This window comes from Triticum urartu, chromosome 1A (genome assembly GCF_056163025.1).
Source record: "Triticum urartu cultivar PI428250 chromosome 1A, HENAU_Tu73, whole genome shotgun sequence".
Lineage (NCBI taxonomy): Eukaryota > Viridiplantae > Streptophyta > Magnoliopsida > Poales > Poaceae > Triticum > Triticum urartu.
In genome coordinates, this window is record NC_141873.1 from 526024835 (window position 1) to 526046713 (window position 21879).

General features: G+C 39.3%; 1 protein-coding gene and 1 non-coding gene across 2 annotated transcripts; one reads left to right on the forward strand and one right to left on the reverse strand.

Annotated features, from left to right (window-relative positions):
• Window positions 1-268: 268 nt before the first annotated feature.
• Window positions 269-341, forward strand: TRNAF-GAA (transfer RNA phenylalanine (anticodon GAA)). The gene has a single exon. It is a non-coding gene; the product is annotated as a tRNA-Phe (tRNA).
• A 274-nt stretch (window positions 342-615) lies between these two features.
• On the reverse strand, window positions 616-8311 carry LOC125528678 (kinesin-like protein KIN-14K). Its single transcript, XM_087528497.1, has 21 exons — window positions 8018-8311; window positions 7193-7347; window positions 6989-7102; window positions 6577-6814; window positions 6088-6185; window positions 5921-6004; window positions 5765-5842; window positions 5589-5681; window positions 5470-5499; window positions 4573-5211; window positions 4416-4497; window positions 4233-4328; window positions 3970-4149; window positions 3778-3884; window positions 3507-3683; window positions 3214-3377; window positions 2874-3127; window positions 2623-2786; window positions 1449-1825; window positions 1181-1281; window positions 616-987 (listed from the first exon to the last, which is right to left on the reverse strand). The coding sequence occupies exons 1-21, from the start codon at window positions 8055-8057 to the stop codon at window positions 914-916; spliced, it is 3345 nt and encodes a 1114-aa protein (XP_087384623.1). The 5' UTR covers window positions 8058-8311; the 3' UTR covers window positions 616-913.
• Window positions 8312-21879: the final 13568 nt, after the last annotated feature.

Genomic DNA, 21879 nt, shown 5'->3' on the forward strand with positions numbered 1-21879 from the left:
GATTGGTAACTGCGTCTTATTTGATTTTAGGTTGCCCTATTCTACATAGTAAAATATAAAAAATATTGGATTGTTATGTACATTGTTCGTTTCGTCAAACATTATTAACTATCCGTGGCAACGCATGTGTATTATGCTAGTAAATACAAATGAGCAGTGGATAGGGGCGATTCCGGTTCATGCATTACACGGTTGGAAGTAGAACCTGCCATATTAATCAGCAATATGTCTAATATTGATATAAACTATAATGTTGACAAACACACAAGCGGGGATAGCTCAGTTGGGAGAGCGTCAGACTGAAGATCTGAAGGTCGCGTGTTCGATCCACGCTCACCGCAATACGTTTCTTTTTTTTTAGACTACATTTCTCTTTTTAGTTACAAAGAAAAGAAACTGAATTCTCTGCAACTCTTTCTGTTCTTACATCCCTGTAAACTCTAGAAGTAATTTCAGAGCAGTAGTCTTCAGGCTTTTAAAAAAAAAATCATACTATTGATTTCCTTTCTTTTTTATGAGCTCTCAGAGCCATAATTTCTTGTGTAAAGACTGGAACCTGAAAGAGAGAGCAGACTAACTGCCATGATCATGCACATCGAAACTGTAACAGGGGAGTAGCAATAGTCCAATATCCTTTCATTCTTTTCGACCAATAAACGGCGAACCCCAAGAGGCCACAATATCAAACCCTCGTCACCACAGACTAAATACAAAAACTCAAGTCAATTGTCATCAAAGCTATGAGCATGCCATAATCTCTCAACATTGCACCGCCCTCGTCATAACTTTGTTTCACATTTCTCCAGTTACAACCATACATTTATCCTACAGCTACCCCCGACTATTTCCACCTTTCTCGTCTCGTCGAGTTACAGTCAGCATACAAAATACATCCGAGCAACTGGAGAGTGCTCTACTTCTGCCATCTTTTGGTTGCCCTGGCCGAAGAGCCTCCCGCCAACTGGTTGGATGGGGTCCTTGTGTGACCTGGTTTGTCAATATGATCCCATTCTCATTAGTATCTTGAAAGTTAACTATCGGCTCTAGTTTGAAAATCTATGATACTTTCAGGCCTAGATAAACATATTATATGGACCTTAACATGAAATTTCCCAAGTTGTGAAAGTTTATTGAGCACTAGTACCAAAATCTTGGAGGTGCTACAAAGTCGTATGCTTACTTGGAGTCTTCAAAACTGCATCCCTTGGTTTTGATCTGGAGATTGCTGGCTGCGCGCTTTTTGTGAGAGTCGATCTGGCTATTCGTGATGTACCTCTATGCCTGAAATTATCGAGCACTACCAAATTAGTAAGCCTGCTTTTCAAAAGATGAAAAACTCTCATGACAACAAGTATAGACAAAAGAAAGTTACTCCTGATGCATAGTCATAGTAATGAAAGAAACAATTGATGATTTTTGACGGAAACAAAATAGGAAAGAAAGAGTACATTTTGGTATCGTCGATCATGTCTGAGTTAGAGTTCATAATATTCCTCCTGCCAATAGTATACTCCGTTTCTCTTACTAATGAACCATCTTCAGATACATTGTCTTCATAATCTGCTTCATCCAACCCCATAGCCACGATGTTAGTGGGTGAAGTCTGACCAGCATCTGCATTCACCTCAGCATAACTCAGAGGGTCTGATAGTTGCCTCTTTTGGTTTAATGTGATCAGCGATGTCTCATTGGAACTAAAATTATTTGGCATGCTTGAACCATTGTTGTCAACAACTGAACTTGGGGATTTATCTTTGTCTTTCATGACTTGGAGCTGCTCAATTTCCATGTCTTTTCGTGAAATAGTGTCTTTCAAGGACGAAACCTAATAAAGCACAAACAGCAACTTATATCCATAATATGAGAGAATCTTTATCAGGGAAATAAATTAACATCAACTGCAAGCGGCCAGTGTGGGGTTTCAATTAGTAATTTACGCCATCAGTTACATAAAAACTTGAAGCATACGTATCTAACAGTGATATTGTAAGCCCTCATTTTATCTATGGTCCTATGGAAACTTGACAATTCATATTTTTATTTTTATTTTGTATAATTGATTCAAAAATTGCAGTGGCATTTTTCCAAAGAGGGAAATAGTAGTGGCATTTCTCTGAATCGGCATAATTGGAGCGCTATTAATCTAGTTAACCCAAGAAAAAAATAGCAGGAGTTCCCAAGCTATTCATGTCTCAGTTTTCTGTAAATTTTTATCCATTATTTGTTCAATACTAGCACAACAATATCAAGAATGTAGAGAAATATGTAACATAACCCAGCAGTAAATAAACTCCTGCTAATTCTTCGCAATGTTTTGATACAGGCTATGAATTGTAGGGTTTACGGTTTAACACCTTACCAACTGTACTTATAAGTATACAACAATCACTTGAGTCAAAAAATGGGGTTCCAACCTGAGATTAGAAGTGATCATAGAACGGAAATATCTATCTTGAGTTTTTAGGATGATGTTCACAATTTAATATCACCTTTATATGTAAGTCTATTCTTTTATTTTACACACTATTCTTTCTTTCCCTAACTAAAACAGTTTCTTAAGTGCGCAAAAGGAAAACAAACTCCAGCTCAAGACAAGTTAGAGAGAGGCTAAAGTATAAGAACCTGTTCCAGCAGCTCTTTGATATCCTTTCCGTCTTTGTTACTTCTTGCAGCGCCTAACTCTACTCCAGAAACTCTTTCAGCAAACTTTAAAGTGCTTATAGTTTCTGAATATGACTCAACATCAGGATTTATTTGGACAAACATGAGTGTCTTTGCTTGTCCGCCTGCGATAGAATATTTGAAGAAATAACTATAAAGATCACATAAAGCCTCCAAATGCATGATTTATCAACAAGTAAACAATCGATTACCTAAAGAGCTTTGAAGAACTTGTGTGAGCTTGCTGTTTCTGTAGGGCACATGGGCATTTTTCTGTGCCAGGGCAAAAATCACATCACCTAAAGCAGAGAGAGATTTGTTAATATGCTGAGCCTCTTTTAATCTATCTCCCGTTGCTTCAGACCGCTCTACTCTTTCACTGCCAGCAAGATCAACGAGATGCAGGCATCCTCTAGAAATGGATCCAGTCTTCACATCCACCCCTCGAACATGTACAGTTAGAATGCTACATGTAATAATATATTTTTAACAAATCCATAATATACAGAATAAAGATAATATAATATAAATTCGGTTCAAAGTTCAGTCAACCTATGAGACCGGCTGCTTCTTTCATTTAGAGCTGTTGCACCAACTGCTCTATTTGCTAGTCCAATTTCCATCAAATCTAAAACATCTGATGTTGATTTAACTGGATATAAGCTTGCATCAGGTAAAACGAGTCCATTAGGCTGAGAAGTACTCCAAATCCCAAGTGTTTATTTATGTTAAGGAATAGCAGTATTACTTTTACAATTTTAATAACATGAATACCAAAAAATGAATGAAAACATGATTATGAGAAATGTAACGAAAAAAATCCATGCAATATTATCAAAAGGATATCGTTTCTGTGCAATTTTGTTTGACAGAAGATCACGAACTTGTTCATTGTATATCTCAACCATCTGTACTCCCACCTCATACGAGAAAATATTTCTCCTATTTAGTGAAATATCAAATAGATCATTTAAAGCCCGGTAATTGACACCCCAATCTTTCTTTGATGTACTGGGTCCACTCTGAAAAGTAAAAATATATATAGAGAGAGAGAATAAGAGACTAATAATTATATAGTAAACAAAACTACCAGAACAGCACAACAAAAAATAGTACCATTGTGTAAGTTTTTCCAGAACCAGTTTGACCATACGCAAAAATACACACGTTGAATCCATCAAGAACTGACCGAATCAACGGTTGAGTGTCAGAAAAAACATCGGCTGTGAATTAGAAAAAAAGGTAATTAGACAATTATTAATAGGCAAAAAACATAACAAGAAAACTAGTATTATAATAAAAATGTACCCTGAGAAGCAAATGAGTTAAACACTTTGTTAAACTTGAACATCCGTTGTCCATCTTTTCCTTGTTTCAATGGGTTTGAAATCAGAAGGTCGCCACTTTCACCAATGTAATCAATAGTAGTTGATTTTTTATCTTGACCGGGAAGAAATGGTCTTACACGACAATACACTCTTATATTGCCTAAAAAAAGAGCATATGTTGATAAAAATGTTAACATAAAAATTGTATTCTTTTGTTGAAACAATATTTGAGCAATGGAACACCTCTCAATTCTTGCACTTCATTAAACAACTTCTGGTTTTCAGCGAGAACTTTGTGATAGTTGTCAGCAGCATCAACCAAACATTTCAAATTGGAGCCTGGACAAATGTAAATAGAAAAAACATATCAAACATAATTGTGACCGCACAATTTTATACATCAAAAATCAATACAACAAAGCATACCTAAATTAGAAATTTCATCTCTCCACTTCATTTGAAAAGCATACATGTCACTTTTTATCGACCTTGATGATGTATTTAAGCCCTATCATTACAAATCGATGCAGAAGAGTGAGAAAATAAAAGGATATAATAAACTATAATTTCTAAATTAACATACCTTGACATATAACTGTTGGCTGTTCATGTAATTATGAAAAATATTTTCCTTTTTGTTCCATAACTGTGATTTCTGTTGATAAGTAGTCTCAACCTCTTCGATTTTCATGTTTGATTGTAGTACATGAAGCTCAAATTCTTTAACTTTGGTGGCTAGTTGTTCTTCCATTTGCTTTGTCTTTATTTCAAACCGATTAAGCTGTTGCTCATGCAGCTTATTCATTTCTTCTAGTTCTTCCTTAAGACTTGATATCATATTCTGGCCATCCTCTTTTTCTTTTATTAACCGGCGAGCATTTTGCTCGTGCAGCCTATTCATTTCTTTCATTTCTTCCTTAAGGCTTGATATCATGTTCTGGCCATCCTCTTTTTCTTTCATTAACCGGCCAACATTTTGCTCATGCAGGCTATTCATTTCTTCCATCTTTTCCTTAACGCTTGATATCATGTTCTTATCACTCTCTTTTTCTTTTATTAACTTAACAACATTTTTCTCACGCAGCCTATTCCTTTCTTCCATCACATCCATTTCTTCCTTAAGACTTGCTATCATGTTCTCAGCATTCTCCTTTTCTTTTATTAACTGGACAACATTTTGCTCACTGAGTTTTTGTCTCTCTTCAATTTTTGACTTCTCTTCCTGTAAAAACCAAAAACAAAACAGTGCAAAATGTTATCCAGTGGCTAACTATTAGCATAATTTCTCCTAATAGTACAAATGATAAACCAAATTAACATACATTTTCATTCTTCTTCTTTTTCTACACAGATAATTACATTTCATAAAAATAACATATATAGAACACTATAGAAGCAAACAAAATGTATTAATTGAAGATTAAGGGAACACATAAAAGATATAAAAAAGGAAATTAGAATATTCACACATGAGTCATACCTTCACTACTTGGAGCAGATTTACCGTCATCTGGTCAACAAAAAGTACATAATATCAGCACAGAGAAAAAATGTCTATAATTTTATGATTTCTCTGACCATCGAGTAAATAATGTGTACCTGATTTTCTTCGTTTGTGCCATTTACTAATACTTGGAGTGCTTTGATTTTTGAAAGGTACTTTTCTTCCCTTGTCTTGATGATAGTATTTTGCTGAAAAGCAAGGGATCGTCTGATTCAAATGTTGTATTTATAAAACAAAGAAAACCATAACTATCAAGAAACTTTCCTCTTACATTTCTTATGTGCTCTGCTTGAACACAGAGACGACGCTCGATTTCCTGCACTACTTTCCTCAATAGAAAAACTACACGCTGGTGTGATGAGATTCAAGTCAGATGTAGAATTTAGGAATAAAAATAAGAGGATCGTTTGGATTAAAAAAAACATACGTGTGGAATTTCTCCCTTTTTTCTCTCAATGCTTTCGTCCAGAATGCCATTAATAACGGTAAGCAGAGATTGAGTTGGTGCATTCTGTGAGAATATAACTTGCATTAGGGAAGGGTTATCAATCACAATATATAGCAATTAAACGAATTTAGGCAATAAGAAGTTACATCTAAACTGTTTGAATGCATCATCTCTGAAATCTTGGCAGCCGGAAGATCAGCATAGGACCCGCGTTTTAGCTGGAAAATCTCACGAAGCTTTTTTCCTGCAGGGTAAATAACAAGATGATACATGCTAAAGTGTATAAAGTAGAAATCTCAAAAATATACATGGTATTTGTAGTCAGCAACTAGAATTGCAACAAAGCATAAATACTAAACAATATTGTGCATATGAAGCATCGGAAGTCAGAAGCATGTTAAAGCCCCGCTAAGGCACTCGATCTGATCGGATCATGCTTTGTCATTATGTTTATGACATGTTAAAAGTACAACATGAATACATATATGATGTATCATATATGTTAATCTGACAATATGATAGTCAGGTGGCAACTAAACCATTGTTACATAATTCCAGAGCGGAAGGCTAACTCTCTAGAGACTTCTTTTACAGCTCATATACAAAGCAGTGTGCAAACAAGAATACATGCGTACCATTGAAGGCAGGAGTTTTCTGCTGAGACTTGGGGTATGGAACCCCATTTCCCCTGTTCTCTCCTGAGGGTGTTTTCCCTTGTGGTGCAGCAGCAACTAGAGACTCGTCAGTTTCCGGAACTCTCCATTTTTTTCTCGAAGGAATCTTTGAAACATCCTGTGAATTATCATCAACCACTCCAGGATTCAGATTGTCCCTCAGAACCAAAAGGCAATCCACCACTGATGACATTGATCCCTGTAACCATCAAGTCCATGGGAGTTAGCATAATGAACCTGTCAGCAATGCAAACCATGACCAACAATTCTAAGTTTCTAACCATCTTAGTACACAATATTAGTTTCAACAATTACAGGAATTAAGAGCTCGAGCATGCATACCAACTGCTGGACATGATAAGAACGAACTCACCTCCTCGAGATCCATCACACTGAAGCCTGGCAGCCCCATGTCAGCAACCACCGAGAGGAACTTCTTCACATTGTCCGACCGCTGCTCTGAAGATGTATAACCAGCACCTGACCCCTGAACAAAGAACAGCCATAATCAAAACACCGACATCGAAATCTCCGCAGCTCACGAAACCCAGAAGTTTCAGAAGCACAGCAGGCACACCTCAAGGACACCAGGGATGGGTGTGTTCAGGATGCGGCACAGGACTGTGCCGTCGCTGAGGAGCTCACGGAGCTCTTCATCAGATGAATCCAGTGGCAAGCCGTACTCCGGGATTAAGGCACTGATCCATTTGATCACCTCTGCGCGCCCAGCATCTACACAGGTTTTCGCAGCACCATGTAAAGCACATATAGCAAGCATGCAGAAACCACAGGTACATGATCAACAACAGATGAAAAAGGACATTCCAGAGGGTCCCTTGAGAAAACAGAATGAGACGCGACAAAAAGTAATAAAAAATTTGGACTCTGACGGCATAGCGAACTGAATCTTAACAGCAGCGAGTTACAGTAATACTTAATACAGATGCTAACAAATATCTTCAGCGAAATAGGAATCGAATTATAGAACACCGAGAAGCAGAAAAAAAATCAACTCCACAGCACATAATTGAGCTCAGGAAAATCTGGGTTCCATAATCTCACCAACCAAAATTCGAGCACCTATTCAAGAATATAACAACTCGATAAAGTACTAGAAGCCGGGTTGCATATAGCTGATGAACTCGCCGGAAATCACGAGAATAATCGCGCTGGCCAAAATTTGAGCTCCTATTCTCGAATATAAAAAATCGATAAAATACTAGGGGAAAAAGGTAATCAGCTTCAAAGTCCAGAGCACATTAGAGCTTAAGAATAGTCGGGTTCCATATAGCTGACAAACTCGCCGCCCAAAAAATCTGGAGAGCACGCTCGCCGACCAGGAATCGAGCTCGCGGGCTCCAATTCCGCAACTCGGTACGCAATCGGAGTTCAGCCGCCTCACCTGCCTGGAGCCCCTCGCCGTCGCCGTCCACGCTCCCCATTCCCCACCTCCCGAGCCGGCGCGCGACGGTCCCGGCCCAGATCGAGGCCGCCGCCAGCGAGGCGCGGGCGGATTCGGCCTCGAAGCGGACGGCAATCGAGGGTCTCGGGGGGCGACGCGGGGGCTGGGGTTTTGCTTGCCGGCCGCCGTCTCCTCTCCTCTCCTCCCCGTGCGCCGGCCGGTGCGCGTGCTTTTGTTCCGGGTTGGTTTGCTCTTTCCTCGCTCGCGAATGTCGCGGCGTTTTTGGTTTTTGTTTTGCTTTGATGTCGCCAGCTCGTCTCCTCCGTTAACGCCGTCAGTTGTTGTGGGTGAGTGAGGGAGGCTCGGGACGGGAGTACTATGTTTACCCACCCCGTTTCAAATCAAAATATAAAACGTACTACCTCTATATATAAAGAAATATATAAAAAATTAGATCACTAATACAAGATCTTTTCGATCACTACTTATATAAGATTCAGGCAAGTCTAAAAGATCTTATATTTCTTTTTTTTTGCGGGGGAGATCCTATATTTCTTTATAAGTTTTATCATAAGGAAAACTCTTCACGTCAACTGGCGGATTTAACATTCGCGTCCGCCGCCGGCTCCGATTGACACGTGCCTTTTTGACCCCACTTCACGTGTCCGTGATCGTACGTACTAGAACCAAACCGTCAGTCCGTCGCGTCTTCTCCAGAACGCTCTTTCCATACCCCTCATCCCTCTCACACACACAAACGCAACCAGCATCCATCACGGATGTCCGCTGCTGTAGATGGGACCATCTCGCTGTTGGAAGCACCTCCCCTCCCCCCTCCTTCTTGTTGCGCTGCAAGCACGCCCCACGCCTCTCACCCTAGTTTTCCCTTTCTATCTCTCTCCTCATGTTTTCTGCAACATGATCTTTGTTCCAATTTTTTTGAGACAAAAGTCTTATTGCAGGAATAAAGAGAAGACGCTGGAAACATTGTTGCAAACTTTGCAGAAAGGATTTTGTTGCAAGAATATAGAGAAGAGATTGGAGATGCCAATATTGCATAAAAAATATGCAACACGACCCATGTTGCAATTTATTTTTCTGCAACACAACCTACGTTGCAAAAAAATACGGCAACACAACCTATGTTACAAAAAACCCGCAACATAATCTGTTTGCAAATATTTTCCGCAACAAGGCCTTTGTTGCAAAGTAGAGAAAGATGTCGGGTTGATCGATTGTTTTAGATCTGACGGCTCGCGAGGCGGCAGATGTTGTCAAAAGATTCGTCGGTGGACACATAGCAGGCCCCTTATTATAAATCAAAGTTTTTATAAGTTTGACTAAGCTCATTGATAGCATATGTCAATACTACAATATCCAATAAATACGATAATATGAAAGATATAGGGAGTAGGGATCTCTATATTTTGAAATTTAAAAATTATATCTCACAAAATCTTCTCATTAAGTAATGCATGGATAACGATTTAATATGCAATCAAAACTTAAGAAAGGATCTCTATAAAAATATGTATATATCAACAAGGACTTACATCCTTGCCTTTTCAAAACTATATTAGGCAAATTCGATCAACCACGTGGAGATTTTCAGAAATGTAATATAGAAAGTTTACCCCTTTTAATACTTGGCAACACAAACAGTTGTTAGAAGATGAAGTTGAAAAAGCTGACGTGAAAATTATCAACAGGCGGCTTCGACCCGAGGATGATGAGTAGCAACATGGGTTGAAAAGGCACAGTCAACCTCGGACAAGAATTTTTTTTGCAAACACGAAGAGCATGTGGTAGACTTCTTTTTCAACGCATGAGCTCCCTACTTTCACTAATCCAACTCGTGGTACATATTAGCAAACTTGGATCGAAAACTCCCAACCGCAAATGTAATCCCAACAAAGAACAACTAGATTTACAAATTACTCCACATGGGACACATAGATGGACCACCGTCAAAGACGGCAGCACGTGTTGCTAGTCTTCGGAAATAGTTGTATCCATAAGCTTCAAGCAAGATGAGGAAGCCACCGGATCGCTTTTGCTAATCGAATTTTGTGACAAGAGATCCGACATCCACTATCAAGGAGGCACACAGGCAGTAAAACTCCATGTCACCTGATACATTTTCAACGTATCTATAATTTTTGATTGTTTCATGCTATTATATTATCTGTTTTGGATGTTAATGAGCTTTATTTTACATTTTTATATTATTTTTGTGACTAACCTATTAACCCGAGGCCCAGTGCAAATTGCTGTTTTTTGCCTATTTCGGTGTTTCGCAGAAAAGTAATATTAAACGGAGTCCAAACGGAATAAAACCTTCGGGAGTGTGATTTTTGAAACAAACGTGATCCAGAGGACTTGGAGTGGACGTCAAGAAATAGACGAGGTGTCCACGAGGCAGGGGGCGCACCTACCCCCCTGGGCGCGCTCTCCCCCTCGTGGCTCAACCGACCTACTTCTTCCTCCTATATATGTTCACATACCCCGAAAACATCCAGGAGCACCACGGAAACATATTTCCACCGCCGCAACCTTTTGTACCCGAGAGATCCCATCTTGGGGCCTTTTCCGAAGCTCCGCCGGAGGGGGCATTGATCACGGAGGGCCTCTACATCAACTCCATGGCCCTCCGATGATGTGTGAGTAGTTTACTTCAGACCTTCGGGTCCATAGTTATTAGCTAGATGGCTTCTTTTCTCTCTTCGGATCTCAATACAAAGTTCTCCTTGATCTTTTTGGAGATCTATTCGATGTAACTCTTTTTGCGGTGTGTTTGTCGAGATCCGATGAATTGTGAGTCTATGATCAAGTCTATCTATGAACAATATTTGATTCTTCTCTGAAATCTTTTATGCATGATTGGTTATCTTTGCAAGTCTCTTCGAATTATCAATTTGGTTTGGCCTACTAGATTGATCTTTCTTGCAATGGGAGAAGTGCTTAGCTTTGGGTTCAATCTTGCGGTGCTCGATCCCAGTGACAGAAAGGGAAACGACACGTATTGTATTGTTGCCATTGAGGATAAAAAGATGGGGTTTATATCATATTGCTTGAGTTTATCCCTCTACATCATGTCATCTTACCTAAGGCGTTACTCTGTTCTTATAAACTTAATACTCTAGATGCATGCTGGATAGCGGTCGATGTGTGGAGTAATACTAGTAGATGCAGGCAGGAGTCGGTCTACTTGTCACGGACGTGATGCCTATATACATGATCATGCCTAGATATTCTCATGATTATTCGCTTTTCTATCAATTGCTCGACAGTAATTCGTTCACCCATCGTAATACTTATGCTATCTTGAGAGAAGCCACTAGTGAAACCTATGGCCCCCGGGTCTATTTTCCATCATATAAGTTTCCAATCTATTTTACTTTGCAATCTTTACTTTCAATCTATATCATAAAAATACCAAAAATATTTATCTTATCATTATTATCTCTATCAGATCTCACTCTCGTAAGTGACCGTGAAGGGATTGATAACCCCTTTATCGCGTTGGTTGCGAGGTTCTTATTTGTTTGTGTAGGTACGAGGGACTTGCGTGTGGCCTCCTACTAGATTGATACATTGGTTCTCAAAAACCGAAGGAAATACTTACGCTACTTTGTTGTATCACCCTTTCCTCTTCAAGGGAAAACCAACGCAGTGCTCAAGAGGTAGCAAGAAGGATTTTTGGCGCCGTTGTCGGGGAGGCTTACACCAAGTCAAGTCAAGATTTGATCTCCCGTCAACGAGCCATTTCTGGCGCCGTTGCCAGGGAGTCTACGCACAAGCCAAGACATACCAAGTACTCATCACAAACACTTATCCCTCGCATTACATTATTTGCCATTTACCTTTTCTTTTTCTCTCCCCCACTTCACCCTTGTCGTTTTATTCGCCCTCTTTTTCATCCGCCTTTTCTTTCGCTTGCTTCGTCATTATGACTAGTCCTTTATCTATTCCTTTATCTCCCCAGAATGAGGTCCTTAATTTTAAACAAAGAGAGGGAGAAAATCTAAAAGATGCTTGGTTCAGAATTTGTAATGCGCAAAATAGATCTACTAGGAAGCAATCTACTTCCGTTATTCTTCGCAATTTTTATGTAGGCATCATTCCTTAGAATAGATATATTCTTGATACCATTACCGGAGGAAATTTCTTGGGTAGCCACACTTTTGATTCTTACAATGCTATGATAGATTTGTTTGGCACACCACCTCTCTTGGTTAATGGAACTATGTTAACTTTGGAACATGTTATGCAAAGGCTCGATATTATTGAAAATAAAGTTTCCACTGTTGAATTGATTGAGAATTTGGACAAAAAGATGCATAACCAAATTACCCAATATGGATCTAAGGTAGGAGTTGATAACCCACAAGTATAGGGGATCAATTGTAGTCTCTTTCGATAAGTAAGAGTGTCGAACCCAACGAGGAGCTAAAGGTAGAAAAAATATTCCCTCAAGTTCTATCGACCACCGATACAACTCTACGCACGCTTAACGTTCGTTTTACCTAGAACAAGTATGAAACTAGAAATACTTTGTAGGTGTTTTTGGATAGGTCTGCAAGATAATAAAGAGCGCGTAAATAAAAAGTAGGGGTTGTTTAGATAAAGAAACAATAAAGTTAGCATAGCGAGTGTGGAAAAGTGGTGGTAGGAGTTGCGAAATTGTCCCTAAGCAATTGACTACGTTACTAGACCGATAGCAAGTTTTATGTGGGAGAGGCCACTGCTAGCATGTCATCCCTGACTTGGAATTCTATGCACTTATGATTGGAACTATTAGCAAGCATCTGCAACTACTAACGTTCATTAAGGTAAAACCCAACTAAGCATTAAGATATATTGGTCCCCCTTCAATCCCGTATGCATCAATTTCTATGCTAGGTTGAAGCTTCTGTCACTCTTGCCCTCCAATACATAGTCCTATCAACATACAACTAACCCTATGGTGTGATCTACGCGCGCGCTCATATGATGGGCACCAAAGGACAGCAACATAACTACAAGCAAATTAAATCAATCATAGTAATTCACCCAATCACCTATAGGACAACGAAAATCTACTCAGACATCATAGGATGGCAACACATCATTGGATAATAATATGAAGCATAAAGACCATGTTCAAGTAGAGGGTACAACGGTTTGCGGGAGAGTGGACCGCTGTAGATATAGGAGGGAAGGTGATGGAGATGTTGGTGAAGATGGCGGAGGTGTTGGTGAAGATTGCGGTGATGATGATGATGGCCACGGCAGCGTTCCGGTGCCCCGGAAGAGAAGGGGAGAGGGGGCCCCTTCTTCTTCTTCTTCTTCTTATTCCTTGACCTCCTCCCTAGATGGGAGAAGGGTTTCCCCTCTGGTCCTTAGCCTCCATGGCATGGGAGGGGCGAGAGCCCCTCCGAGATTGGATCTGTCTCTCTGTCTCTCTCTATTTCCGCGTTCTTCTGTCTGCCCTTTCACCGTTTCGTATATATATGGAGATCCGTAACTCCGATTGGACTGAAACCTTCGCCGAGATTTTTTTCCTGAAAATTAGCTTTCTTATGGCAAAAGAATAGCAGCAACCGCCTTACGAGGGGCCCGCGAGAGTTAGGGGCGCCCCCTGCCTCGTGGCTCCCTCGGGCACCGTCTCACGTTGATTTTCTTCCCATATTTCACATATATTCAAAAAATAAACTCTGTCCGTTTTTATCCCGTTTGGACTCCGTTTGATATGGATTTTCTGCGAAACAAAAAACATGCAACAAACAGGAACTGGCACTGGGCACTGGATGAATATGTTAGTCCCCAAAAATAGTATAAAAAGTTGCCAAAAGTATATGAAAGTTGTAGAATATTGGCATGGAACAATCAAAAATTATAGATACGACGGAGACGTATTAGCATCCCCAAGCTTAATTCCTGCTCGTCCTCGAGTAGGTAAATGATAAAAAAGATAATTTTTGATGTGGAATGCTACCTAGCATAATCTTGATCATGTAATCTAATCATGGCATGAATATTAAGACACGAGTGATTCAAAGCAATATTCTATCATTTGACATAAAAACAATAATACTTCAAGCCTACTAATAAAGCAATCATGTCTTTTCAAAATAACATGGCCAAAGAAAGTTATCCCTACAAAATCATATAGTCTGGCTATGCTCCATCTTCACCACACAAAATATTCACATCATGCACAACCCTGATGACAAGCCGAGCAATTGGTTCATAATTTTTAACGCGCCTCAGCTTTTTCAACCCTCACGCAATACATGAGCGCAAGCCATGGATATAGCACTATAGGTGGAATAGAATATGATGATGGGGGTTATGTGGAGAATACAAAAAGGGAGAAAGTCTCACATCGACGCGGCTAATCAATGGGCTATGGAGATGCCCATCAATTGATGTCAATGTGAGGAGTAGGGATTGCCATGCAACAGATGCACTAGAGCTATAAGTGTATGAAATCTCAAACTGAAACTAAGTGGGTGTGCATCCAACTTGCTTGCTCATGAAGACCTCGGGCATTTGAGGAAGCCCATCATCGGAATATACAAGCCAAGTTCTATAATGAAAATTCCCACTAGTATATGAAAATGATAACTCAAGAGACTCTCTATATGAAGAACATGGTGCTACTTTGAAGCACAAGTGTGGTAAAAGGATAGTAACATTGCCCCCTTTTCTCTTTTTTGCGGGCTTCTTTGGCCCCCCTTTTTTATTTAGGCTTCTTTGGCCTCTCTCTTTTTTTGGATGGGGCAATGCTCTAATAATGATGATCATCACACTTTTATTTACTTACAACTCAATATTACAACTCGATACTAGAACAAAGATATGACTCTATATGAATGCCTCCAACGGTGTGCCGGGATGTGCAATGATCTAGCATAGCAATGACATCAAAAAACGGACAAGCCATGAAAACATCATGCTAGCTATCTTATGATCATGCAAAGCAATATGGAAATAAATGCTCAAGTCATGTATATGATGATGATGGAAGTTGCATGGCAATATATCTCAGAATGGCTATGGAAATGCCATTATAGGTAGGTATGGTGGCTGTTTTGAGGAAGATATAATGAGGCTTATGTGTGATAGATCGTATCGTATCACGGGGTTTGGATGCACCGGCGAAGTTTGCACCAACTCTCGAGGTGAGAAAGGGAAATGCACGGTACCGAAGAGGCTAGCAATGATGGAAGGGTGAGAGTGCGTATAATCCATGGACTCAACATTAGTTATAAAGAACTCACATACTTATTGCAAAAGTTTATTAGCCCTCGAATCAAAGTACTACTACGCATGCCCCTAGGGGGATAGATTGGTAGGAAAAGACCATCGCTCGTCCCCAACCGCCACTCATAAGACAATCAATAAATACATCATGCTCCGACTTCGTTACATAACGGTTCACCATACGTGCATGCTACGGGAATCACAAACTTCAACACACGTATTTCTACAATCCACAACTACCCATTAGCATGACTCTAATATCACCATCTTTATATCGCAAAACTATTGCAAGGAATCAAACATATCATATTCAGTGATCTACAAGTTTTATGTAGGATTTTATGACTAACCATGTGAATGACCAGTTCCTGTCATCTCTCTAAATAGATATACGTGAAGCAAGAGAGTTTAATTCTTTCTAAAAAAGATATGCCCACGCTCTAACAAATATAAGTGAAGAAAAAGAGCATTCTACAAATGGCGGTTTTCTATGTAAAGAGAAACAGGCAATCCAAACTTCAAATGATATAAGTGAAGCACATGAAGCATTCTATAAAGCCATACTCAAAAGATATAAGTGAAGTGCAATGGGCATTCTATAAATCAACCATGGACTATCTCATACCAGCATGGTGCATAAAATAAAAATGAAAACTAAATGCAAAAGACGCTCCAAGATTTGCACATATCGCATGAACGAAACGAATCCGAAAACATACCGATACGTGTTGAAGAAAGGGGGGATGCCTTCCGGGGCATCCCCAAGCTTAGACGCTTGAGTCTCCTTGAATATTTACTTGGGGTGCCTCGGGCATCCCCAAGATTGAGCTCTTGACTCTCTTCCTTCTTCTCACATCGAGACCTTCTCGATCATCGAACACTTCATCCACACAGAACTTCAATAGAAAACTCGGTAAGATCCGTTAGTATAATAAAGCAAAATCACTACTCTAAGTACTGTTTCCAACCAATTCATATTTTGTTTTGGCATTGTAGCTACTGTAATATAACTTTTCCATGGCTTAATCCACTGATATAAATCGATAGTTTCATCAAAACAAGCAAACTATGCATCAAAAACAGAATCTGTCTAAAACAGAACAGTCTGTAATAATCTGAACATTCACCGTACTTCTGATACTTGAAACATTCTGCCAAAATTAGGAAAAATAAACAATTTGTATAGAAATACAATGCAAAAATAACCAGAACCATTTGATGTTCCAGTAAAAAATCTAAAATCGAGCACTACAGCCAAAGTTTCTGTCCTGCACCGCACAAACCAACAAGCAAAGTAAACATCCTAAAGGCAAATCTTGGCACATTATTTTTATTTTTAAACTTTATAAAAGAACATAATAGAAATAAATGACTCTCTAAAAATTCCGGGTTGTCTCCCTGGAAGCGCTTTCTTTAAAGCCATTAAGCTAGGCATATAGTGTTCAAGTAATGGATCCACCTGGATCCCAAGGTATATCAAAGCCAATTAGAATCAACAATGATTTGTAATTTAGTAGTGAGAACAAAGTAACATATATCATGTAATGACGAAGTCTAACTCTCTTCCTATGCATCGGCATGCCATAAAATAAGAATTCATGCACACATAGTAAAGGCCAATGCATAGTATAAACAGTTTCTTGCAATTTTTTCGTGTTGGAAACATAGAGAGGTGGAGATATAGTTCCTCTCTCATAATAATTGCAAGTAGGAGCAGCAAGCACATGCATATTATATTCATCAAAATCATCATGTGTAATAGTAAAACCCAACCCATCAATATAATCCTTAATAAGTGCAAACTTCTCCAATATAGTGTAGTCGGGAGAATTCAAAAAGATAATAGGACTATCATGCGTGGGTGCAATAGCAACAATTTCATGTTTAACATAAGGAACTATAGCAATTTCATCTCCATAAGCATAATTCATATTGGCATCTTGGCCACAGGCATAGCAAGCATCATCAAAAAGGGATATTTCAAGAGAATCAACGGGATCATAACAATCATCATAGCAATCATCCTTCGGTAAGCATGAAGGAAAATTAAACAATGTATGATTTGAAGAGTTACTCTCATTAGAAGGTGGGCACGGGTAGCTAATCCGCTCTTTCTCCTTTTGTCTTCACTCTCATCATCCTGTTTTTCATCCAATGAGCTCATAGTTTCATCAATTTCCTCTTCCATAGACTCCTGCAAAATATTAGTCTCTTCTTGGACAGCGGAGACTTTCTCAATAAACGCATCAATATTGACATTGAATTAATAATTCTCATAGCAATATTTAAGGATAGCTAAATTTTCAGGTCTATAAACTGAATCATCAAAATTTTCACACTCTTTAAACAAAGATTCAATTTCATAAGCACCCATAAAAGCAACAAATTCTTCTATTTGTTCCACATCATAGTAATCATATATACCATTAGCATAAGAAGCCAAGGTTTTATCATCATTAAATTTGCATGAAAAGGGAAGGTGTGGAGCCTTCATCCTAGAGCAACAAGTATAGTCATATCTCAAGCAAACTTGCCGAGCATACCAATGCAACATATGAATTTGATCCCATAATAGTTTCCCTTTTTGTGTCAAGCGATAATCCCTAAAGTATTCACGTTGATCCAATGTGTCTCCCATTATATAATTGAATGGGGTTTTCTCAGGATTATCAAAGTAGTACATGATATCTTTCACATAATGAGCATCAGGGGTTTTAGGAGGTTCCCCATCTCCATGAGTAGCAAGTAAACCTAATTTTTTTGGTATTTCATGTTCCATATCCATAACTAAAGATAGAGAAAGACTAAGAACAGAAAATAAAAATTACTTAGTGATAAAGCAAACAAGCACACACGAGAATATTCACCCCACGCTATGGCTCCCAGGCAACGGCGCCAGAAAAAGGTCTTGATAACCCACAAGTATAGGGGATCAATTGTAGCCTCTTTCGATAAGTAAGAGTGTCGAATCCAACGAGGAGCTAAAGTTAGAACAAATATTCCCTCAAGTTCTATCGACCACCGATACAACTCTACGCACGCTTAATGTTCGCCTTACCTAGAACAAGTATGAAACTAGAAGTACTTTGTAGGTGTTTTTGGATAGGTTTGCAAGATAATAAAGAGCGCGTAAATAAAAAGTAGGGGCTGTTTAGATAAAGAAACAATGAAGTTAGTATAGCGAGTGTGGAAAAGTGGTGGTAGGAGTTGCGAATTGTCCCTAAGCAATTGACTACGTTACTAGACCGACAGCAAGTTTTATGTGGGAGAGGCCACTGCTAGCATGTCATCCCTGACTTGGAATTCTATGCACTTATGATTGGAACTATTAGCAAGCATCCGCAACTACTAACGTTCATTAAGGTAAAACCCAACCATAGCATTAAGATATATTGGTCCCCATTCAATCCCGTATGCATCAATTTCTATGCTAGGTTGAAGCTTTTGTCACTCTTGCCCTCCAATACATAGTCCTATCAACATACAACTAACCCTATGGTGTGATCCACACGCACGCTCATATGATGGGCACCAAAGGACAGCAACATAACCACAAGCAAATTAAATCAATCATAGTAACTCACCAATCACCAATAGGGACAGCGAAAATCTACTCAGACATCATAGGATGGCAACACATCATTGGATAATAATATGAAGCATAAAGAACCATGTCCAAGTAGAGGGTACAACGGGTTGCGGGAGAATGGACCAATGTAGATAGATGGGGGAAGGTGATGGAGATGTTGGTGAAGATGGCGGAGGTGTTGGTGAAGATCGTGATGATGATGATGATGGCCACAGCAGCGTTCCGACGCCACCGGAAGAGAAGGGGGGAGGGGGCCCCTTCTTCTTCTTTTTCCTTGACCTCCTCCCTAGATGGGAGAAGGGTTTCCCCTCTGGTCCTTGGCCTCCATGGCATGGGAGGGGCGAGAGCCCCTCCGAGATTGAATCTTTCTCTCTGTCTCTGTCTCTCTCTCTCTCTCTCTGTTTCTGCGTTCTTCTGTCTGCCCTTTCACTGTTTCGTATATATATGGAGATCCATAACTCCGATTGGACTGAAACCTTCGCCGAGATTTTTTCCTAAAAATTAGCTTTCTTGCGGCAAAAGTATAGCAACAACCGCCTTACGAGGGGCCCACGAGGGTCAGGGGCGCGCCCCCTGCCTCGTGGCTCCCTCGGGCACCGTCTCGCATTGATTTTCTTCCCATATTTCACATATATTCCAAAAATAATCTCCGTCCGTTTTATCCCGTTTAGACTCCGTTTGATATGGATTTTCTGCGAAGCAAAAAACATGCAACAAACAGGAACTGGCACTGGGCACTGGATCAATATGTTAGTCCCCAAAAATAGTATAAAAAGTTGCCAAAAGTATATGAAAGTTGTAGAATATTGGCATGGAACAATCAAAAATTATAGATACGACGAAGACGTATCAGGAGTTGCTCTGAAAAGTTTTAAAGAAAAAGAACATGTAGTTAATGAAAGAATTGACCAAGATTCCACTAGAATTGATAAACTTGAGGGTATTATTACCAACTTGGGGTCCGCTTTTTCTGCCGTAAGGAATACTTCAAATCCTCCTACCAATGTTGCCAAACTAATGTACGTTCCTAAGAATAAGGGTGAAACTTCTAGTAAGGAAAATGCTGATCTCAAATCCATAAGTGTTCACCCCAACTTTCTCACTATCATTAAGGAACCTTTTGCTACAAATGATTTTCTTGATTTCTTGCCTAGGAGCTTAATCATTAATAGAAAGAAGGAAACTCCTAAGGGTTATAAGTGTTCTATTGAAGAACTGCCTACCAAAGATGATAATACCTAGATCTATCCTTGCTTTTATGCCTAGCTAGGGGCGTTAAACGATAGCCTTTGTTGGGAGGCAACCCAATTTTATTTTTGTTTCTTGCTTTTTGATTCTGTTTAGTAATAAATAATTCATCTAGCCTCTGTTTAGATGTGGTTTTATGCTTTTAATTAGGTAGAACCTTTGGGAAGACTTGGGGAAAGTCTTTGCGATCTTGCTGTAAAAAACAGAAACTTTAGCGCTCACGAGATTTGCTGCCATTTTTTTACTAGAGAGTGCTATTTAGTTAATTATTTTTTCAGATGATTAATAGATAAATTACTCACGTCCAGCAATTTATTTTAGAATTTTTGGGGTTCCAGAAGTATTTGAAACCTACAGATTACTACAGACTGTTCTGTTTTTGACAGATTCTGTTTTTCGTGTGGCGTTTGCTTATTTTGATGAATCTATGGCTAGTAATAGAGTTTATGAACCATATAAAAGTTGGAATACAGTAGGTTTAACACCAATATAAATAAATAATGATTTCACTACAGTACCCTGAAGTGGTGGTTTGTTTTCTTTTACTAACGGAGCTCACGAGATTTTCTTTTAAGTTTTGTGTTGTGAAGTTTTCAAGTTTTGGGTAAAGATTTGATGGATTATGGAACAAGGAGTGGCAAGACCCTAAGCTTGGGGATGCCCAAGGCACCCCAAGGTAAAATTCAAGGACAACCAAAATCCTAAGCTTGGGGATGCCCCGGAAGGCATCCCCTCTTTCGTCTTCGTCCATCGGTAACTTTCTTGGAGCTATATTTTTATTCGCCACATGATATGTGTTTTGCTTGGAGAGTCTTGTATGATTTGAGTCTTTGCTTTTTAGATTACCACAACCATCCTTGCTGTACACACCTTTTGGGAGAGACTCACATGAATTGGAATTTATTAGAATACTCTATGTGCTTCACTTATATCTTTTGAGTTGGATATTTTTTGCTCTAGTACTTCGCTTATATCTTTTAGAGCACGGCGGTGGTTCTATTTTATAGAAATAATTTATCTCTCATGCTTCACTTATTTCATTTTGAGAGTCCTTTAGAACAGCATGGTAATTCACTTTGGTTGTAAATTTTAAATGCTAAGAGAAGTTGGATGCTTGATAGTTGTTTTGAGATATAAAGGTGGTAATATTAGAGGTGTGATAGTTGAGTAATTGTGAAATTGATGAATACTTGTGTTGAAGTTGGCAAGTCCCGTAGCATGCACGTATGGTAAAGGTTGTGTGACAAATTTGAAGCATGGGGTGTTCTTTGATTGCTTTCCTTATGAGTGGCGGTCGGGGACGAGCGATGGTCTTTTCCTACCAATCTATCCCCCTAGGAGCATGCGCGTAGTGCTTGGTTTTGATGATTTGTAGATTTTTGCAATAAGTATGTGAGTTCTTTATGACTAATGTTGAGTCCATGGATTATACGCACTCTCACCCTTCCATCATTGCTAGCCTCTTCGGTACCGTGCATTTCCCTTTCTCACCTTGAGAGTTGGTGCAAACTTCGCCGGTGCATCCAACCCCGTGATATGATACGCTCTATCACACATAAGCCGCCTTATATCTTCCTCAAAACAACCACCATACCTACCTATTATGGAATTTCCATAGCCATTCCGAGATATATTGCCATGCAACTTTCCACCGTTCCATTTATTATGACACGCATCATCGTTGTCATATTGCTTTGCATGATCATGTAGTTGACATCGTATTTGTGGCAAAGCCACCATGCTTAATTTTTCATACATGACACTCTTGATTCATCGC